This window comes from Sphaeramia orbicularis, chromosome 22 (assembly GCF_902148855.1).
Source record: "Sphaeramia orbicularis chromosome 22, fSphaOr1.1, whole genome shotgun sequence".
Taxonomy (NCBI): Eukaryota; Metazoa; Chordata; class Actinopteri; order Kurtiformes; family Apogonidae; genus Sphaeramia; species Sphaeramia orbicularis.
Window position 1 is genome coordinate 25,744,804 of NC_043978.1, and position 22,058 is coordinate 25,766,861.

At 36.6% G+C, this 22,058-nt stretch overlaps 1 protein-coding gene across 1 annotated transcript in view; it reads right to left on the reverse strand.

Annotated features, from left to right (window-relative positions):
* The window catches only part of fancm (FA complementation group M), a 98,231-nt gene that overhangs the window by 15,236 nt on the left and 60,937 nt on the right, over nt 1-22,058 (reverse strand). The window contains 2 exon segments of the mRNA XM_030126059.1: nt 182-264; nt 391-2,176. Of these exon segments, the coding sequence (XP_029981919.1) occupies nt 182-264; nt 391-2,176 (1,869 nt within the window).

Sequence of the window (22,058 nt, forward strand, 5' to 3'; positions counted from 1 at the left end):
TTCGGAGCTGACACTAAAGTAGCACTGGGTCTTCATGGGTTAACTCAACATACAAAACAAATGCATTTATTATAGACCTAAAATGAACACACAAAGACAGAAGAGCTGATGCAAACAGGTATCTTTTGTGTGAATCTCACTGACATGAAAAGCAGAAAAATAAGACTCAGTTAGGGCTCACCAATTCAGGAGACGACAAAGGGTTGATCTTGTTTGGATGTTTTCTTTTACGGACCACAACTTCATCCTCGCTGTCACTGTTCACTACAAAAAAACAGAAACAAGCCGGGATCTTGACAACATATCCAAACAGTAGCAACAACAAAAACAAACCACAGCATCATACACTGAGAATTGCGCCTTTTGAAGATTCAGTCAGAGTGAACAAACCTGGATGAGGAGGAGAGGAGTCGGACACATGAACGTATTCCTGCCGTGGGTCGTCGTCCGCGCCCGATCGCCTTTGTTTGAAGCCTGACAGTGACGGTTTGCGAGGAGTCCGCCTGGCTCCGGGTGATACGATTGGAGATGGGAGTCCTTTAGATATCAAAGGCGAAGTGAAAAGAGAGGACGTTTTTCTCTGTTTGTTTTCTGACAGTCCTTGCGGTGTAGACAGTTTATATTCACTGGACTGCGGAGGCCTGGAAGAGCTGTTACAAGGAGACATTAGGACACGTGGTCCAGGACTGGCCTCTGCTTCTGCTTCCTCCTCTGAGTCGTCCAGGCAAAATCCGAGGTCAAAGTTGACGGAAAAGAAGTCACGGGAGCTGTCAATTGACTCCGTTTGTTGTTCCACTGTGGGAGATTCACCTGTAAAACCCTTGTCTGTCATTGATTTGTCTGTTACATGATTACTTGCAGGAGTGTTATGAGCGTTTTTTTCTGGAGTTATCACTTCGGCATGCACATTTATGATGTGCGTATCTGTTAATCTTACACTTTCGGCTAAGTCTGTAGTGCTATGTGGTTTGCTAGGCAACTTTGTGGCACTATTAACAACATCCTCTGCACTTGTTACGTTTGCGACAGAGTCTTCTGGAGTGGGGATGTCTGGGATGGTCATCTGCAGGAAGGCTTCGTCGTCTCCGAACAGATCCATGCTTTCATCCGTTTCAGGCTCAAATGCAGACTTCCTATCGTTGTTAACACCACAGTCGGACTCTTCTTCATTCCTCTCAACCTGGTTGTCTTTTCTAACATACACGCTATCAATCTTATTTTTTATTTCCTCATTTTTCTTTAAGATTTCAGCGTGTGCCTCGTTGTTGTTTGGTTCTTCATCTCCGAAAACCTCGTCCCAGGTCGGACTGTTGACAGCTGGTGAGTCGGGATCGATCTGCTGCTGCTCGTTGCTCATTTTGCTGTTCTCTTTATCTGGAGAAGCCATCTTTGAGTTTGAGTTGGCCTTCAAATTGTACACCTCGGTGTCATTTATCACCCCTTCATCATTTTCGTCGTCGTCATCCACATCCAGGGTAAAACTGACCTGGAACGGCTGATTAGGTCCTTCCATTGGCTGAGGAGTTGAAGGAGGTGATGGAGAAGCCATTATTTCTTGCGTTTCCTCTTCTAAATGTAAATCTTCAGTCAGGAGTGATGGTGGCGATCGGGACAAGAGTTCACCGACGTTGGCCAGGATGAGCTCTAGACTCTTGTTTCTGGGTTTCCCTGAGAGGATTTTACCACAGGAGGTAGGAGTAGATTCCCACTTAGGAAGGTAGAACATGGCCTGGAGTTCCACATTTTCCTCTAGGTCGGGGTCACTGTTGTCAACTTTGGTGATCAACTGTGAAATGTGATCTACAGTCACCGGCTCGTTCAGTAAATGCTTCGATTTTGCAGGAGCTTTTTCCTCCGCAACAAAGACACAGTCGTCATACTCGTCATCGTTTGAGGGACAAACTGTTTTTAGGTTTGATCGGTTTATGATGTTGTCATGCGGTTCCTCAGTCTCAACCGAAGACGTCTGGTGTCTCAACACCGGAAGTAAACCTGCGTCCCTTTCTGGTTCCTCATCAATAAAGTCCAGATCAGGCAAAGGCGGCCGAGAGTGTTTGCTGTTGGATGTTTTGTTGCCGATCTTTGTTCGCTTCTGTCTCTTCTGTCCATTATTTTTGACACTGTTGTCAGCTTCGTGAAGGTAAGGCAGAAGCTCCTCTTCGTAACTGCATTCCCCCTGAACACAAACAGGACAGTTGTATAAGGAAACAGCACTCTGCAGGAGGACTAAGGTCAGTGTGCCGTTATCAGCCTGTGAACCGTGTATGTATGACGAGTACGCAGCATAGAAAACCAATTCACTGATAAAGCAGCTTATGGTTTCATGCTCACACTGTAATGTAATCAGGAAATGCCCTATAAAGGGTCACATGCAGGCACACATACGATATTTTTATAAAACACATCAAGCAAGATTGAGTGCCTGTGTGGAATTTAGACATTTGCTACAGGAAACAGACAAATTATCAGTCACATTGTTAGGATTATTTGTATCTCAACATATTTGGTTAAAAAAATGGATTGAGCTCATCATCTCAAGCAACATCCTGCTGAGATCACTAAATCACTCAAAGGCTTGTGACAGAATGAAAGAAACTACTGATTAGTATTTTCTTTCTTAGATTTAACACTCAGCTTATTGCATTTACCAATATGCATTTATAAATCATAGCAGAAGTATACGTTTTAGTACAAATGTAAATCATTCCCAAATACACCCGTTATCCAATCAATCAATCAATCAATCAATCAATCAATCAGTTTTTGCTGTATTAAATGTACTGCAAATGAAATAATTGTATATTTGTTGGGTAAAAAGAGAAAGACTACTATATGCCCTTGAGAGCTCACATTATATCATTATCTTGGTCATCCAAAGAAACAACATTAGCTAGCTTAGCAGAGAGTTGCTTATTATTTATTTTAAGTTGGGTGGTTGTGTGTTGTTTACAGTTGAGTAAATACCACATTTCAAATAAAAGAAATACCACCAGTGTTGGTTTTCTTTAGTAACAACTGTACAAACTGTGTTTTAAAGAAGCTAACCTTAGTTAGCATCTGACCCTGTCGCAAATAGTTTGCAACAATGTTCAAGGGCAAGAAGTAAACGGTAGGAAGGACAAGATACAGGAAAGTGTGGACTATGCTACTTTAGACAATATATAGATAGAAATATACATATAATATAAATACTACTAGTACTCCTTTGCATTAATTTAGCGTCAAATATTCAGTGCCACATTGTTATGGTCAGAAATTATGCAGATCGGTGTGGGTAAGTTACAGATCTGCTTAGATATGGACAAAATCTTTCATACGCAAATGCCATTTAATTCACTTCTAGCAATCAGTGCACAAACAGTGTTCATTTTAGGTCGTGCAACTGCTGCAATTAGCAAATATTCTCTCTTTACAGTGAATTACAGAAAAATAATCATATAGGTAACCCACTTGTATGAAGTAGATTAATTGATTGTCTGCTAATCTAGACTATTGAGCATGCTTGAGCAAGTCGGATATATTAGGAATTACTACTTACACCATCATGTAAACAACCTAAGACTGATGACAGATTACAATCATTCGTTTATAATAATCATCTTCTGACAGTGCTGAATTTGGACAGACTAAAAGCAGTTTCTAACATATTTATGTCTTCTATGTACCTGTTAAACAGGTTTAAGGGTTAGTGCTGTTGTTTTTAGTTGAAACAAAGGCTCCCAAGTCATTTTTCTGATTTTCAGTTCCTTATTTTTCCCCCTCCTTAACAGCAGCTATTGTTACATAATAAATGTTCCCTGTTTTTCTCTAACTGGCTGTCTGGAACGACGATAAATGACTGAAAGCAGAGGTGTTTTGACAGTGTTTCTATGGAGAAAATCAATTCCTGCCATCTGCCTGCTCTGATGAGACATCACCGGCAAAGATCCTATTAAAGCTATACTGAACAATCTGGTATTTTTACCCTTTTTCTTTTGTAATCTTAAAATGCTCCTGATAAGCATGTAGCAAAATAAATGTAAAAGAAATCCACCAGGTTTTGAAACTAAAAAATGTTTAATTCTCATATATTTCTGATAAAAGTCTGACCAACAGTTTTATTCGGTCCAAACAAAATGATTGGCTGAGCTTCCTGTCTGTCATCCGTTGCTGCATCCCGCATCACTTGCCTATCGATGTCACCGCTTGCGAGTCACGTACCTCTGCAACTGAGCGGTCTTTGAAAGATATCAAGGCACGGTGAAGAGCTTTCAACTTCCACCCCCAACTGCTCACACAGAGAATAAGATGCACAAAAAGACTGTCGCAGAAAAAGCTACCCAAAAGAGGATTCTCGATGCGACAAGAAGCAATACATCGGGTTTGCCTTCGAACGATGGCTTCATTCAGAGGTTAAAAGCGATGAGATGGTCGCAGAGTTACTTTCAGTTTGCCTAATCATAGAACAAAGCATTACATGTGATAACGCAGCATCTAAATGCTATCAGTTACTATAGTTCTGTAATGTCATGTTATTTGAGCAATGAAGATTCGCGTTAGCGTCAGCGTTAACTTCATTGTTAGTGTAAAAAAAAACAAGCATGTAGCATTAGCGATCCTTTAGATTTAGCTGTGGCATTATGGACAGTGCTATCAGTGTTAGCGTTAGCACTTGCAGGAGCCTCAGTGTTTATTGTGAAGTTGTCATTTACCCTGTTCTCAAATGCAACTCTGAGGTTGCATTTGACTGTGTTGGCCGTACAGTAACCAGAGCTAGTTCAGCACATTGCTAGAGGACTTTCCTTTTGTTTTGCTGCAGGAAATGATTGGAAGTCCCTTCAACACTTCCTTAAACTTTCAGCTTTCCCATCACTCTGTATGTTTAAACCGAAACGACAACATTTCCTAGTTGACAGTTGCACGTGTTGACTCTCCCTTTTCCCCTTCTGCTCTCTCCCCATACATTCTAGTAGTTATTTATGCTGTTTTTAACTTCACAGCCTCTTCACCATTGGTTGTGAGTCTTGGATTCATCTGTACTGTTTCCTTTTATCAGTTTTTCTTTTGTTCTGTTTTGTTTTGTCTTTGTTTTTGTCTATTGGGGTCTCTTGCCAGGTCCTCATTGCAAATACAAAGCTGTTCTCAGTTGCTTTTACCTGGTACAATAAAGCACTACTAATAAAAGGAATTCTCCGACTAACAGAGAAGCATCAGAGGTCAGGCAAGGGGAAGTGGGCGGGACTTCCATGAAGTGCTGTGCGACATGCCAGATCGGTAGGTGTAGCTTTAAAGAACTTTTCATCAGTCATTAATACATTCATTTTCTGAACCCGCTTTATCCTCACTAGGGTCACGGGGGTCGCTGGAGCCTATCCCAGCTACTTATGGGCAAAGGCGGGGTACACCCTGGACATGTCACCAGTTCATCGCAGGGCTGACACATAGAGACGAACAATCACTCTCACATTCACACCTATGGGCAATGTAGATTAACCGATTAACCGACAGTGGGAGGAAGCTCATCATGTTGAAGCTAAAATAGGATTTGGACTTTGGCCATTTTAGGATGGAACACAACCAATTTAACTAAACTGTCCTTGGATTTTCTTCTTGCTGATAAAACAGAGATACATAATACATTTGTCAAACCCGAAAGGTGTTCCATTTCCCTATGACTCATGTTCTGTTATACACACACACACGCACACACACAAACATACAGTAATTATCTACTAAATCACCTGTCAAAACAATGATGATTCATACAGACTGGTATCATCGTTATGCAAACCTGTGAACAGATGGTGCAACGTACTGAGAGACTATGGGAAAAGATGGTGCTTAATGAAGAATGAAATGAGAGAAAGAAAGAAATCATTCGAAATGTATCTGAAAAAAAAAAAAAAAAAAAAAGGTTTGTACCGTCCTGCCAGTGATGTAACTATACACTTCCTATATGTAATTTCTACAAAGTGGGAATGAGAACAAATAGACTTGGTACACCATTTACCACAGCTCACACAAAGAAATACCTGTTTGACCTGGATTCTGCTGAAACCCAGTCATTTGTTGAAACACTGGACCTCTACACAGGACACTTAGAGTTCAATCTGGAATTGATTTGACAGAACCCCTGCTGTGTCTTTTTACTTACAGGTCACAAAGTGTGTTTATACTGCACAGCGTGTGTCTCCTGCCCACTGTACCGCAAAGTCAACACAGCAGGGAAGCACTACATGTACAGGTGTTGGTTCTTTTCATTTTCACTTATTCCAATAATGTCTGTCATTAATATGGAAGTCTTTAGGGCAGTGTTTTTCAACCTTGGGTCGGGACACCACGTGGGGTCGCCTGAAATTTCTAGCAATTGATAAAAAACACAAAAAAAAAACAAAACAAAAAAAACTTACTAATAAAAAAATATATATGGTGAAATGACAGAGACAATCCCACTCCATAACAGACATGACAAACTCTGAAGCTGAAAGTGAAGCACTGTGGTACTGTTTATCTTTCAAATGTTCATTGTGGTCAGTTTCAGATGCTGCAGCTCTTTCATAATTCATAGTTTGAGTTCTTGTTTGTTCAGTATTAATTGTCAGCCTTGTAAATCCAAGCTGGACTGACTGTACATATCCTGACCGAGGAAAATCAAATTCTCACTTTGTGCAGTAATCTACACCAAGGTTATTATCGTAACGTTAAAACATTTTCGTTAACTGAAATAAATAAAAACTGTAATTAAAAGAAAAAAACGATAACTAACTGAAAATGTATTGTGTGTTTACAAAACTAACTAAAACGTATTAAAATTATGGATAAAATTCCCTTCGTTTTCGTCTTTGTCAATGTCGGATTGATATGAAATCGATTTATTTCCCTCAAGCAATTTTAGCTAGCGGCACCATATGATATTTAACGGTCCGTCACTTCTCGTCACTTGCGGTTTACAGTCGTCTTCTGGTCCCCACTCTACTGGAAACATGGAGACTACAGTTGGGAGAAAGCAGCAGAGTCCTGTCTGGGATTTATTTGAATACGATGGAGAAGAAGAGAAAAGATATGAAAAAAACTAAAACTAAACTAAAACTAAGCATTTAGAAAATAACAAAAACTAATAAAAACTAGCAAACCTGCTCTAAAAATGAATTAAAACTAACTGAATTAGAGAAAAAAAAGTCAAAACTAAATGAAACTAAACTATAATGAAAAATCCAAAACTATTAGAACCTTGATCTACACCTGGCTTTTCTGCCTCTGTCCAGAATAATATACATTATATAGACTAAATGTCGTCTAAAATTAAAGTTTTTTTGCGACATAGTAAACTATTACATGATCAAAAACACATAAATTTTAGCAAAAACATGTCTCTGTTTTTAATGTCTGAGGTCGCCAGAAAATTGCGATGTTAAAATGGGGTCATGAGCCAAAAAAGGTTGGAAACCACTGGTTTAGGCTTTTGTCAGTTCCTCAAATGTATTCAATTATTAGGGCACATCTTTAGAGAGAAACACCTGAGATTTTTGAGAGCATTAAAAAGAGAAAAATGCATCACGTTAAAAGTTCAGTATGTGATATTTTGTTGTAAGATTCAGACTGTGACCTACTGACCGACCTACTATTGTCAACCTCCCATATAATGGTCAATGTTTAGTTTGTCATCAGCAAACAGAAAAAAAGACGAAAAATGGAAAAACATGAAGAAAAAGAACAAGAAGAAAAACAAAAACAAGAAAAATATTGAGAAGAAAACCATGACAAAGAAAAACAAGAAGAGGACGGAGGAGTAGAAGATGATGAAGAAAAACATGAAGAAAAAGGAGAAGAAATAGAAAAAGACAGACAAGAAGAAAAAGAAAAACAAGAAAAATAATAGCAAAACATGAAAAAGAAAAAGCAGCAGAGGACAGAGAACTAGAAGATGATGACGAAGAAGAAAAACATGAAGAAAAAGGAGAAGAAATAGAAAAAGAAAGACAAGAGGAAAAAGAAAAACAAGAAAAATAATAGCAAAACATGAAAAAGAAAAAGAAGAGGACAGAGAAGTAGAAGACGATGATGAAGAAGAAAAACATGAAGAAGAAATAGAAAAAGAAAGACAAGAAGAAAAAGGAAAACAAGAAAAATAATAGGAAACCATGAAAAAGAAAAAGAGGACAGAGAAGTAGAAGATGGTGATGAAGAAGAAAAACATGGAGAAGAAGAAATAGAAAAAGAAAGACAAGAAGAAAAACATTAAGAAGAAGAAATAGAAAAAGAAAGACAAGAAAAAGGAAAACAAGAAAAATAATAGAAAAACATGGAAAAGAAAAAGAAGACAGAGAAGTAGAAGATGGTGACGAAGAAGAAAAACATGGAGAAGAAGAAATAGAAAAAGAAAGACAAGAAGAAAAACATTAAGAAGAAGAAATAGAAAAAGAAAGACAAGAAGAAAAACATTAAGAAGAAGAAATAGAAAAAGAAAGACAAGAAGAAAAAGGAAAACAAGAAAAATAATAGAAAAACATGGAAAAGAAAAAGAAGACAGAGAAGTAGAAGATGGTGACGAAGAAGAAAAACATGGAGAAGAAATAGAAAAAGAAAGACAAGAAGAAAAAGGAAAACAAGAAAAATAATAGGAAAACATGAAAAAGAAAAAGAAGAGGACAGAGAAGTAGAAGATGGTGACGAAGAAGAAAAACATGAAGAAAAAGGAGAAGAAATCAAAACAGAAGACAGACAAAAAGAAAAACAAGAAAAAAAAGAGGGAGGAGGAGAAGACAAAAAAGAAGAATCTTCAAACTGAGCTACAGTAGAAAAGTCATAGTATAATTTAATTACTGAAGACCTGCTCCATCTGTAGAAATAAACAACTCCATTCTGGAAACGAAAACACAACTATTCCTTTTTCCAGGTGATTTTACACTAATGACAACATATTATATAAATATCATGTCCCACTGTTCCAATTAAATCTCCCTAAATCCTTCAAAACCTTCCACACTGACTCTTTAAAGTGACACAGATGCATTAAAGGCTCATTTATTCATCCATTTTGGAACAATTCAAGGTTGGTTGCATTCACACAGACCTGAATCCATTCAGTTATGTTTGTTGGGAGTTGGATCATGTTTCACAAATCTGCATTTCCCTTCGCCTACACAGGTTTTTTTATAGTCAGCGATAGTAATCCTACTTCAATGGAAAACCCATGTCACACCAGAGTACAGGCAAGCCCGGATTAACCATATGGGCAACTGGGCAATTGCCCAGGGGCCCGCGACCTCTGAAGGGCCCTGGGTAGCTCGGGCATAACGAAAATATCTGGTTATCTTTTGCTTATAAATGAAACTGTCCGCTGCCCGGAGCCATTGCACTGCACAGAAACCCTGCTCCTGTTGTCTGTGACCGTGAGCTGAGACCCTCTCCTCATTGGTCAGTCCAAAAAGCCAACCAGCGGTGACGCAAATCAACGTGCGTGCACTGAGCGGGATGTGAGACGTCAAGAACTACGCGACATACGCGAATCAAACATTGCAAACATGGAGAAGCAGCTAAGTGGGAAGTTTAGTATTGGTCAGATAAGTATTTCTTTGAGAGAAATTGACGGTTTTCCAGATGTTTATAGCAGTGGCGATTTCTCATAGACTGCAAGGGAAGCCCGGCTTCCCCTAAAATTATGAAAATGAAATGGTTAAATATGTACGGTTGTGTTGACATTTTATTGACTACAAATGTGTTAGAACACGTTCATCTCAAAGATGAGTTCGTTCAAATCAGCTTTATCACAAACCAACGGACGCGATGTTGTTCACTTCTCATACATTCCCGTTGCGCTGTTTTCTCCTCCATCTCTGCTCAGTGCATTTGTCCGCAGACTGTGTCCGTCTCTGGGCTTCAATGGGACTGAATGGAACAGTTTTTTTCATTGCGTCAAAACTGGACGGTAATTGGATAAATGCCACGATGTTGTCCCGCCCCCGGACACCGGGTGTCTCTGCGGGTGAATGGAGCTGTGGGCGGAGCTCGAACGGGCTATGTCAGAATCCCACGTGCTGATTGGAGGATCGGTCGAAAGGCTGAATCCCGTTTGATTGACAGCTGTTTTCAGATCTACTCCTTCACTGACACAGTTCAGTTTAATACCATCACACATTCTGCTGTGAAATCAAGAGAGAAAGTACTACGAAATTACTCGTTCATTTTTTGCACTGTAAATAAAACACACTCATTGTACTTCCTTGTTTCAATTTAACATAGTTTCAGCGTTTTCTTGTTTCAGTTACATAATTTAATCATTTCTTGTTCGAGTTTAATATCGTTTTGTAGATAGTTAAATCAGTCAAACTGTCGGCTAGGTTGGAGTGAAAGAGCATCTGTAGTTTAAAAAAGCTGAAGTCTGACACCCACAACAGACTGGGCCAAGGCAATCTAAGCAGCCTAGGTCTACTGGATATTGAGAGGACACTGGTCCAGTCCCTGAAAAAGACGCCTACTTGGTACGATAAGGTTACTGAGCATTTTCTTAATTTTTTTTTTTTTTTTTTTTTTTTATGTAAGCCGACAGTGAGCTTCCCCTGTCTAAAAGACGAGCAGCCGGCACTGGTTTATAGTATTTAGTATATGTAGTATTTAGTATTAAAATGTTTAACCCTTGCCTTGACATGCCTTGAATTGTGATGTGTTTTCTGTTTAAAAGTTAAACTGGGACCAAAATGTTTATTTTATCAGATTATACTACATTATATTTATTTTTTCCTTGTGGTGGCTCCATGAAAATGTTGAGATATGTTTATTGTTGAGAGAAAGCAGATTTCAAGATGTTTACATTGCACTTACTTTAACTCTCTTGTTGAATTCTGAGGTGACAAGGGGATTTCTGTTTAAAATTCATATCTGAGTCTATCAGATTATGTTTGTGTTTTGTCTGTGGGCTTTTTCTGACGATTCAATACATTTGTGTTGGCAAAAAGTGTTCTTAAATAAATACTGGATACTTTGGAAATGGTTTATTTATTTTTTGTGAAAATGGAGGACACTTCCCTCTCTTTCTAATGTAGTGGATCAATTTTAGATTATACTGATGATGAGGATGTGTTTTGTTTTCATATCATCATATGCAAGTGAGTGGCCTTGTCAAGAGGCTGTAGTAGTGCACTTATAGTTCTACGAGCATTTACACATTTGTACATCAAAATGCAATTGATAATAGTTAGATATTGGAGTATGGGGTATGTTTACATATATTCCTGGAACTTATTCTGTATTTTGCCAGATTATAGGGATCCTGGGGTTGTGATGATGGGGCCCTTAAATATTGTTGCCCAGGGTACAATGAAGTGTTAATCTGGCCCTGAGTACAGGGAATGAGTGAACGTCAATGCATCATTTCAACCACTGACAGCTGCAGCATATGATAGAAAATAATGTTTAATGGGCTAGTGGGACTTTGTGGGATTTATTAAAGGAGAAAATATGGAATAAAAGATTGTTTTAGCAGTATTTATGTTCTTATGTAGTTCAATTTTTTTGGACTTTTTCACACTGTGAGTCCCAGAATTTAGGAAAATGTATTTATTTACTCCAACACCTTGATTACCACCATTCGGAGTCATTTCTCACTGGGAGCTGCAAAGTTAGCAATAACTGGGTCCTAATTTCAATATAAATTGTCAGGTTGGAACGGGTAGAACTGAGGACACTAATGTTATTTTGTTTGCAGCTTAAATACAACAAAGGGAACAAGTTAATGACAACATAATTTAAGATCTACAACAGGGGTGTCTAACTCATTTTATTTCAGGAGCCATATTCAGCTAAATTTGATCTCCAGTGGGCCGAACCAGAAAAATAATAACATAATAACCTATAAATAATGACAACTCCAAATTTTTGTCTTTGTCTTAGTGTAAAAAAAAACATTAAATTATGAAAATACTTAGTTTTATAAACTATCCAAAAAAAAAAAAAAACCTGAAAAAACTGAAATTTAAATTAAAAAACATAGGAAAATTTAGTGCAATTTTAACAATATTCTGCCTCAACTTCTCATTTCTACATGTGCATTATGGATCAGATCTACAAAGACGCTAAACACTGAGGAACAGGCAGAAAAATTGTTAAAATTGTGCTTAATTTTCTTTAGACATGTCAGGTTGTTCATATTTGTTCAGGTTATTCACATGAATTTTTTTTTTTTTTGCTTAATTCAAGGTTTTTTGCTAAATTTGAGATTTTTTTGGCTTAACTGAAGATTTGTTTTACTTAATTGAAGATTTTTTTTTATTTTGCTTAATCCAAGATTTTTTCCTTAATTCCAGCTAATTTTTCTTTCCTTAATTCAATTCAAGACTGTGGAATTTTTGCACTTGGCAAAAACATCCCAGGGGCCGAACTGGACCCTTTAGCGGGCTGCATTTGGCCCCTGGGCCACATGTTTGACACCCCTGAGCAACAATATCACATTTAATACCTTTTAAAGATGTTTTAAGGTATCAAATGCAGATTTGTAAATTCAAGACTTTTAAGACTTTTTAAGACCTCACAGGAACCCTGATTTACACAGCACTGGAGGTCAGTAACATAGACAGAAGTCACCTCAAATGCAGTACAATTACACTGGTCTACATGGAAAATGCTTCCAGAATAAAAGTAGTTAAACTTTACCAGATTTGAGTCACTAGTAAAGAAAAATTAAGTCAAAAGTGCTCGTTGGTTGTAGTTTCTAAGATACAGTCTTGGGCCAAAATGTGAAATTCTGAGAATTAATGAGAGACTGGGTTTTATTCAAAAGGAATATTTGTCTAAGAGTTACCAGATCTACCTCAAAACAGTGTCTGCACATTATAATACATTCATTTTACAGGTTGTTTCTAGTGGAACATTTGTAAATTCATTGTATCAATGTACATAAACCAACATATATGTGTAATAACACACCGTCAAATATATTGAAAACATGAGCTAACCAGCACTTTGGTCATTTATTTTCAGATTCATCTTATTAAAGTATGTAAGATTTAGCACATTTAACGTCTGAAGCACGGAGACATGTGTGTTTCTTTATTCATCAATCGAAAAGAATGGATTTGCAATTAAAAAAGAGATTTGACAGCAAAAGGCAGTAAGTGGCATTAAAAAAAAAGATCATTTTGCTTATAATTCAGTTCAGTAACCGACGCTATTTAGTGTAATTCATTACTTATGAGATACATTTCAATTTCAAAGAGCAAGAGACTATCAACTGACCTCCAAGTAACAGAACACAACGGAGAAGGGGGTTTAACGTGGAAGCTGGAGCCGGTGCTGGAGCCAGGTCAAACCCACCAACAGAAACTCTTCTCTCATCCATAAGCGTAGGCCCCGCCCATTAAGCGCAGTTAAATTCGCAGGCAAAACTTTTGAAGTTGCAAACAAAGAGGAGTGATTCATACACAAACTGATCTTTTTTTTTTTTATTGCCACTTACTGTCTATTGCTCTCAAATCTCTTTTTTGGTTGCAAATCTATTCTTTTTGATTGATAAATAAAGAAACAAATTTCTCTCCATAATGAAGTAGATATTTTCTAAAAAACTGTAGAACAGTGTTATTACTTCCCTTTGTGGAAACATTATGAGGGCTGATTCTTCCCTCAGAAATCAGAACCTCCTGAGGGAGAAATGGGTCGGTTTGAATGTTTTGGATAATGAAGACCTGAATGTAAATGAAGAGGAAGAAGAAGATGAAGGACCTTCTGATAACGTTCATGCAACTACGTCAGTGAGAGAAGTTGGACAAAGAGTCCAGCCGACTGTGAGCAGCTTCTCTGTAAACTCTGTAATCTTTACAATCACCATCTCCACAGAGGAAAATATGTAGATCCTGTATGTACTGGTTTCTCTGTAACTGGAGCTGGACTGGTCTGGTTTATGTTCAGAACGTCTGGGATGTTGATGAGAATCTGTGGACTGATCCAGACCAGAGACAAAGAACTGACGCAGAATAAAAGGTTTTTTTCTTTACATCCGAGCTGGTTTGTTTCATTCATTTGCATTAATATGTACTGGATATTCAGCAGTGATTTTTTTCACTGGTCTGATCCACATTCATTTTCCAATAATTTAGTTGGGGGGTGTCAAACATATGACCCAAAATTGGCTCAGCAACTCTTCCAATCTGGCCTGCGAGAGGAATTTGCCAAGTACAAAAATTAAGACATTAACACTTACTGCAGTCAAACTCATTTTAGCACCAAAAGCTGGCTTGTTACCGCCACCAGGAGGTATTGTGATCACTTTGCTTTGTTTGTTTGTTTGTTAGCAACTTTACGGGAAAACTATTTCAACCATCTTTACCAAATTTTACCCACAGATAGGCCTAGGCCCTGGGACCAACCCATTAAATTTTGGGCCAAGTAGGCCAAAGTTCAAGGTCACAGCAAGGTCACAAAATCTCAAATTTTCCCATATTTCATCATTGAGCAATTTTCGAAAATTCATAAAAAAATCAAAACAACTCCGATTAGCCTCCAATTTGATACACCCTTAGCTTATAACAATATCTTGTACCTGGCACAAAATTGTCCACATCCACTGTGGAATGTGGACTCTGTGGACATTTCAATTTAACATCAAAAATCCCATTTACGACACATTTTTCATTTACATATGTTTCTATCTGGTTTATATATGTTTCTATGTGGTTTACTGCTGCTTGGCTGGTTTATATATGTTTCTATCTGGTTACCTCTGCCAAGGAGGTTATGTTTTTGCCAGGGTTTGTTTGTTTGTTTGTTTGTTGGTTTGTTGGTTAGTTAGCAAGATAACTCTAAAAGTTATGGATGGATTTTCATGACATTTTCAGGAACTGTTGATACTGGCACAAGGAAAAAATTATTACATTTTGGTGGCAATCGGGGGGGAGACAGATCTGTCTTGGCGGAGGTCTGCGCTCTCCGAGTGCTTTTCTAGTTACAAAATGTTTGGTACCTTTGTGGATCCACTGTTATCTGTTCTACACATCTATAAATGACAAGTTGAGGCATAATATTGTGAAGATGTGAAGACTGTCGTGTGGGTGTTTGTACATGTAAACATTTTCATAAATACATCCGCAAAGGATGGCAGTTACATTTTCATGGAGGTTTGTTTGTCTCTCTGTTAGCAAGATAACTCAAAAAGTTATGGACAGATTTTGATGAAATTTACAGCAAACGTTGATACTGGCACAAGGAACAAATGATTACATTTTGTTGGTGATGGGGGGGGGGGTCCACAACACGAAACTGATCTGCCTTGGTGGAGGTCTGCGCTCTTCGAGTACTTTTCTAGTTAAATTTTACTTCTTTGCACTAAAACAAAGAAAAACATTTGGAGTTGTCATTATTTAGAGGATATTCTGTATTATTGTACTGGTCTGGCCCACTTGAGATCATATTGGGCTGTATGTGGAACCTGAACTACAGTTTAAAACGCTGCTGTGTTGTGATGTTAAGGACAATCTAAGTCTGATTATGAACAAAGACAGGAAACTGAGGCAGAATAAATGTGATTCCTTTCTTTATATATAACAATCTTTTCCTCCTATTACTCACAAATACCTTGAAAATCACTTTACAGTTCTGTATTATTTATTAGCTACATATTTATAAAACCCATTTATTTTTTTCACTTAGATTCTGTTTATTTTACTTTAGTGCATTAGGGAATTTATAATGTAACCATTATTTATTGCAGTTACATGTTTTTATTGTAGTGTTTTGAAGAAATCTGACCAATGTATGATGTATTGATTATGGAGATTGGTAAGTTTTGGGAATGACACAAATGGATTCTTAACATAAATGTGATTTATTTGCCAATAAAAGTCTTTGCAACCTATTTATTACTTCTACTTGTGCACCTCAGAAACAGGATTTTTTTTAATTTTTTTTTTAACTTTACAAATTTTATGAAAACAAAACTTGTGTCATTCCTAAAACTTCTGTCCAGGACTATAGACAGTAAACGGTGTTGTTTGGACACAGACGTCTTATGTCTTTGAAAATTAGTGTCTGGTTCTGTATTTGTCAGTCATGTTTTGAAAAACAGAGCATGCATTCCAAGTAAATTACTAGTTACCCTGAAAGAAACACCCAAACAATTAAACTTCTTCACACCCTTTCTACTGAAATCAGCCAAACAAACCTGAATGCAGATATTAATTAGCCATCAGACGTCACGTTCTATTCCGCAGAAACACGGACACTGTTAATGTTAGCTGTAATGGCCACGTCGTCACTCTACAGGGTTACTCAAAAAGAATGAACCGATTTCATTTCGCAATATTTTAATAAGGAAAAGCAATAGAAAACTCAAGCCAGGTCACAAGTATTCTACTCACAATCAACTATTATTTCCTGTCTTACAAGTGTTCAATGTGTCCACCACCTGCACGGACAACATCAATGCGATAAGAGAATTCCTCCCAGACGCGTATCACCATATCACTATCCACTGAGTTGATCGCTGTTGTTATTCGATGTTAAAGGTCATCGAGGTTAGTGGGTAGCGGTGGGACATAAACTTAGAAAACTCCTCTTTCAAATGGTCATGGACTCATTCCATGACGATGCTTGAGAACTGAAGCAATGCGTCATGAAATCGGTTCATTCTTTTTGAATAACCCTGTATTATGTTTCAGGGCAAGGCTTGACAGCAGAGAAGTCTATCATTTACACGCAAACACTGTCATTGTGTGCATTATGACTGAAAACAACATAAAAATGAAAACAAAAATTTGAAAACTGAAAAAATATATCGATTCATTCAAAGTGCATAGTTCCTAGGTTCTGATATACAGTCACGGAAAAAAAATATTATCATTACCACCCTTGTTTTCTTCAATTTCTTGTTCATTTTAATACCTGGTGCAACTAAAGGTACATTTGTTTGGACAAATATAATGATAACAACAAAAATAGCTCATAGGAGTTTAATTTCAGAGCTGATATCTATCCATTTTCCATGTTTTCTTGATAATAACCAAAATCACTTCAGTTCTTACATCAATATCTATGGCATTGTACTGACAAAAACAGTGCTTTTAGGCATTCCATGTTTTCTTTTCTGTCTGTTTTAGTCACATGATACACACAGGAGTTAGTGGTTGATTACATAACTATTGTTTTTGATGACTTTTGATGGTCTAATAATTTTTTCTGCGACTGTAATATACCCAATCCGGTGAAATAATTAGTGTTATCACCATTTCTCCTGTGATGTTACAGCCAATTAGTGTAGTTCACTATTCAAAACAGTAAATAATTATGTCTTATTTAACAAAATAAACAGTAGTTATACTTCTTTAAGTTACTTTTACTTGATTTTTACTGAAAATCTGCAAAGTCAGTCAGTTTATAAAGCTTTTTCTCTTGAACTGTCACTACAAGGACAAATTAAGTAAGTAATTTATTCATCCATTTAACAAAACATGATATATACATACAGGGTGGGGAAGCAAAATTTACAATGAACATTTAGTTGTTTTTTCTCAGCAGGCACTACGTCAATTGTTTTGAAACCAAACATATATTGATGTCATAATCATACCTAACACTATTATCCATACCTTTTCAGAAACTTTGGCCCATATGAGTAATCAGGAAAGCAAACGTCAAAGAGTGTGTGATTTGCTGAATGCACTCGTCACACCAAAGGAGATTTCAAAATAGTTGGAGTGTCCATAAAGACTGTTTATAATGGAAAGAAGAGAATGACTATGAGCAAAACTATTACGAGAAAGTCTGGAAGATACTATTAAAGAAGAATGGGAGAAGTTGTCACCCCAATATTTGAGGAACACTTGCAAAAGTTTCAGGAAGCGTGTGAAGGCAGTTATTGAGAAAGAAGGAGGACACATAGAATAAAAACATTTTCTATTATGTCAATTTTCTTGTGGCAAATAAATTCTCATGACTTTCAATAAACTAATTGGTCATACACTGTCTTTCAATCCCTGCCTCAAAATATTGTAAATTTTGCTTCCCCACCCTGTACATACAGATTGGATTTCTATATTAAACATGGGCGAAAAGGTGTAGGCAAAAGTAACAGCTTATTTATGCCTACCCTATTTACAAAAAGGAAAGTTGCAGAAGCAAAACAAGATAACATTATTTAATTACCGGCAAATTAAATTAATGATGAACTCCAGATTAGTACAAAGTGGGGCTGGGTGATAGATCATATTAATCTGATTTATTGATTGATTGATTATTTGCTCTTAGAAAATTATAAAAAAAAAAAAATCAAGATTATTTCTCTGGAGACCCGTCTTGCTCAATAAAAACCTCTTAACTTCTTGTAATAAATTAATTGTGAATGTGTTTTTGCATAGAAGTCATATAGCTTTAGTAAAGAAAGAAACTTCATGTAGCCAGATAGTAATTGATTAAAAGTGGAAATCATCATTAACACTGACTAAAATTTTTTTTTTTTTTTTTTTGCCATATTGCCAGGCACTAGTACAAGCCCGTATTTGTTTTATTTTAGTGCCAGTGGGCTGTCAGACGATTGTTAACTCTCTGAAACATTGTTCATGTACTGTCCAAACCTTAGAGACAGCTTTTTTTTCATGGTAATCCATCTCTTGTAAATTTTTTAAAACCTCCAGTGTCCCTCCGGCAGCTTTGCATGTGGCGAAACAAAACATCGCTGTAGTTCGTCCTCTTTCACATCCCAATCCTGATGAAAAACAGACTAAAGCGTTTAGGCGTTCAAGGATTTAGTCACACTCAACTTAATGATGTTCCTCCTGTGACAGAAAAGTGTTGTTTGTTGTTAATTTAACAAATAGCATTAATTTCTCCCCCATTTTTTTTCCCCTCGAAATTCAGGACCGACTTTAACACAATTAATTAATGATGATCGAATTAAGTCTGTAGGAGCAGAGAGAGGTCTGAGACTGAAATAAACTGGAGGACGAGGACAGGGAGGGCCGGGTTAGAGGGTTCACGTTGTTCGGACGGAATGAGGAGGAAGCGGCAAAGTGGAAACTCCACTCTGTTTATTATTCTCATCGTACTGCAATAATCATACAAATTTAATGCTCATGAACCCACACAAAGAATGCATCGGCCGCTTTGATCGGTCTATAAAACACGCAGGCGCTCTTTTTATGGTGTGTCTTTTTTTCCTTTGCGGTTTTTAAAGTTAAATCGACCACCAAAACAAAATCATACCTGACTAATAAGAGGCATTTTAGACTTTTTTTTACACTTTCTAAACAAATACAAACATAATTCTCTATTTTACTTCACGCTGGAGGATAATTGGCATAACAACATGCAGTTCTATTAATAGTTTTTGTAATTAAATGTATTTTTTCTATCTAAATATTTTCAATTTTGTCTTTTTTTTCTACTTTTGCATCTGTTTTTGATGTCCCGTTCTCCGCTCTTCAGCACACGGCATTACTTCTAGGTCATCACAGTCTAACCTACTTCTAGTTTCCTGGGTTTACGTAACAGTTCAGAGAAACGTTACATAATCAGAGGAGAGGAGGCCCGTCTGCTCACCCTACAGCCCCCACCCTCTGTCTCCTCATCATAAAGACAAAGAGGTAAAGCAACGGGAAAAAAAAAAAGAAAGAAAAAAAAGAAAAAGACATGCACATCATTGATTTCAACTCAGCCGGACAGAAAATAGCTGAAAAATTAGGATAATGGCTTCCGAGGTAAAAGGCTATGAAAGAGAGGAGGTTAGAAGGGGCAAGATGGAGTAGGAAAAAAATGTGTGGGCTCAGAATGGGATGTTTTTTCTTGACCTTTGATGTTTCTGGAGCTAAAAGTCAAAGGCTAAATAAGTAAGCTGTGGCGAACACAAAAACAAGCACATCTCAGCATGAAAATGGGTGAAGAAGAGCTTGAAAAGATGTCTACAGTCGCAGAAAAAATTATTAAACCACCCTTGTTTTCTTCAATTTCTTGTTCATTTTAATGCCTGGTAACAACTAAAGGTACATTTGTTTGGACAAATATAATGATAAGAACAAAAATAGCTTTAATTTCAGAGCTGATATCTAGCCATTTTCCATGGTTTTCTTGATAATAACCAGAATCACTTCAGTTCTGCCTGTTTCACATGGAGACGGTGAATTGTGTTCCTCCTACAAAACCTGACATACATTTACGCTTTGTCTATTAGACGTCAATGTTTGATATTATGACAGTTGACAGAATCTGAAACTATTATTGGACAAAATATAAAAACCTGCGACACAAACTAAAATAATCGCAGACTGCACATTTTGACTAAAGCTTCACTTTTGGTGTCGAATAATATTGATGATTCAAGATGCGCAAAGAATAAAATGCATTAATGATGGACTGGAAAGTAAGGACAAAACTGTACATATTACGATTTATGTCAAATCATTTTTTCCTTAAGATTTAAAGGCTGACTTTTGGATCCTGAGTTTAAAGTGAACTGGGTGATGATTTCTGTTTTGATGGTCGAAACATGACCGACTCTTGCTAAAATCTAGACGCTGAGCATTTAAAACTTCACAAATAAGTAAAAACATTGTATTATATATATTGTAAAATAACAAACAGGCTAGCATAAAAGAATCAAGACTTGCTACTATACTATAAAATACTAAAATACTATATTAATGCTTCTGCTTAGTGTCACTGAATCCATACAGTTGCGGAAAAAATTACACTGGGTTACAAAAAAATGTTTTTTGCAAGTTGTCTAGGTTTTTTCAACTGAATTAGGACCATTTTGCACCGGAAAATCAAAAAATTACATTTGTTTTTCTCAATCAGGTCAGGTTTTTTTGCTCATTTGATTTTGAAAAATCTGATCTTCTCACAAAATTGATTACATTTTTGTGACTTTATCAGTTGATTTTTTGTACAGTTCTCACCCAAAATAGGTTTATGAAACTTTATGAAACTTGTGACTTGATTCCTGTTAGGTACAATGGTGTATTCACCGCAGATGTAGCAGAATACGTCAGGCTTATTTTTGCAAGATCTTCTAGTCGAAGCCATTTCATTCACCATTTAAAAAAAAACCATTAATCATAAATTGGCAAAAGTAAAATCTTCAGAATTCGTTTATTGCAAGAAATATGAAAGAATTTTGTATCATATGATGTGAAAATGCCCATAAATGTAAGCAAAAATGTTAAAAAGCCAATATGTAGCATAGTTCAGAAAGTTGACCTGATTGAGCAAAATTAATGTGATTTTTGGATTCAGCACACCAAAATTATCCTAAATCAGCACAAAAAACTTAAACAATAAATTTGTTGTTGACCAGTGTTATTAGACCACCCCTTCTTTTCTTCAATTTCTTGTTCATTTTAATGCCTGGTACAACTAAAGGCACATTTGTTTGGACAAATATAATGATAACAACAAAAATAGCTCATAAGAGTTTAATTTCAGAGCTGATATCTATCCATTTTCCATGTTTTCTTGATAATAACCAAAATCACATCAGTTCTTACATCAATATCTATGGCATTGTACTGACAAAAACAGTGCTTTTAGACATTCCATGTTTTCTTTTCTGTCTGTTTTAGTCACATGATACACACAGGAGTTAGTACTTGATTGCATAACTATTATTTTTGATGACTTTTTATGGTGTAATCATGTTTTTCCACGACTGTAATATATCCAATCCAGTGAAAGGTGCTATTGTAATGAAATAATCAGTATTAATACCACTTCTCCTGTGATGTTACAGCTGATTAGTGTAGTTCACTATTCAAAACAGTAAATAATTACGTCTTATTTAACAAAATAAAAAGTAGTTATACTTCTTTAAGTTACTTTTTCTTGATTTTTATTTTATTGTAAATCTTGAACTGTTACTACAAAGAGAAATTAATGATGAACTCCAGATTACTACAAAGTGAGGCCGAGTGATAGATCATATTAATTTGAATTACTGATTGATTGATTATTTGCTCTTTGAAAATCATGAAAAATCAAGATTATTCCTCCGGAGACCCATCTTGCTCAACAAACATCAATATTCTTACATCAATATCTATGGCATTGTACTGACAAAAACAGTGCTTTTAGGCATTCCATGTTTTCTTTTCTGTCTGTTTTAGTCA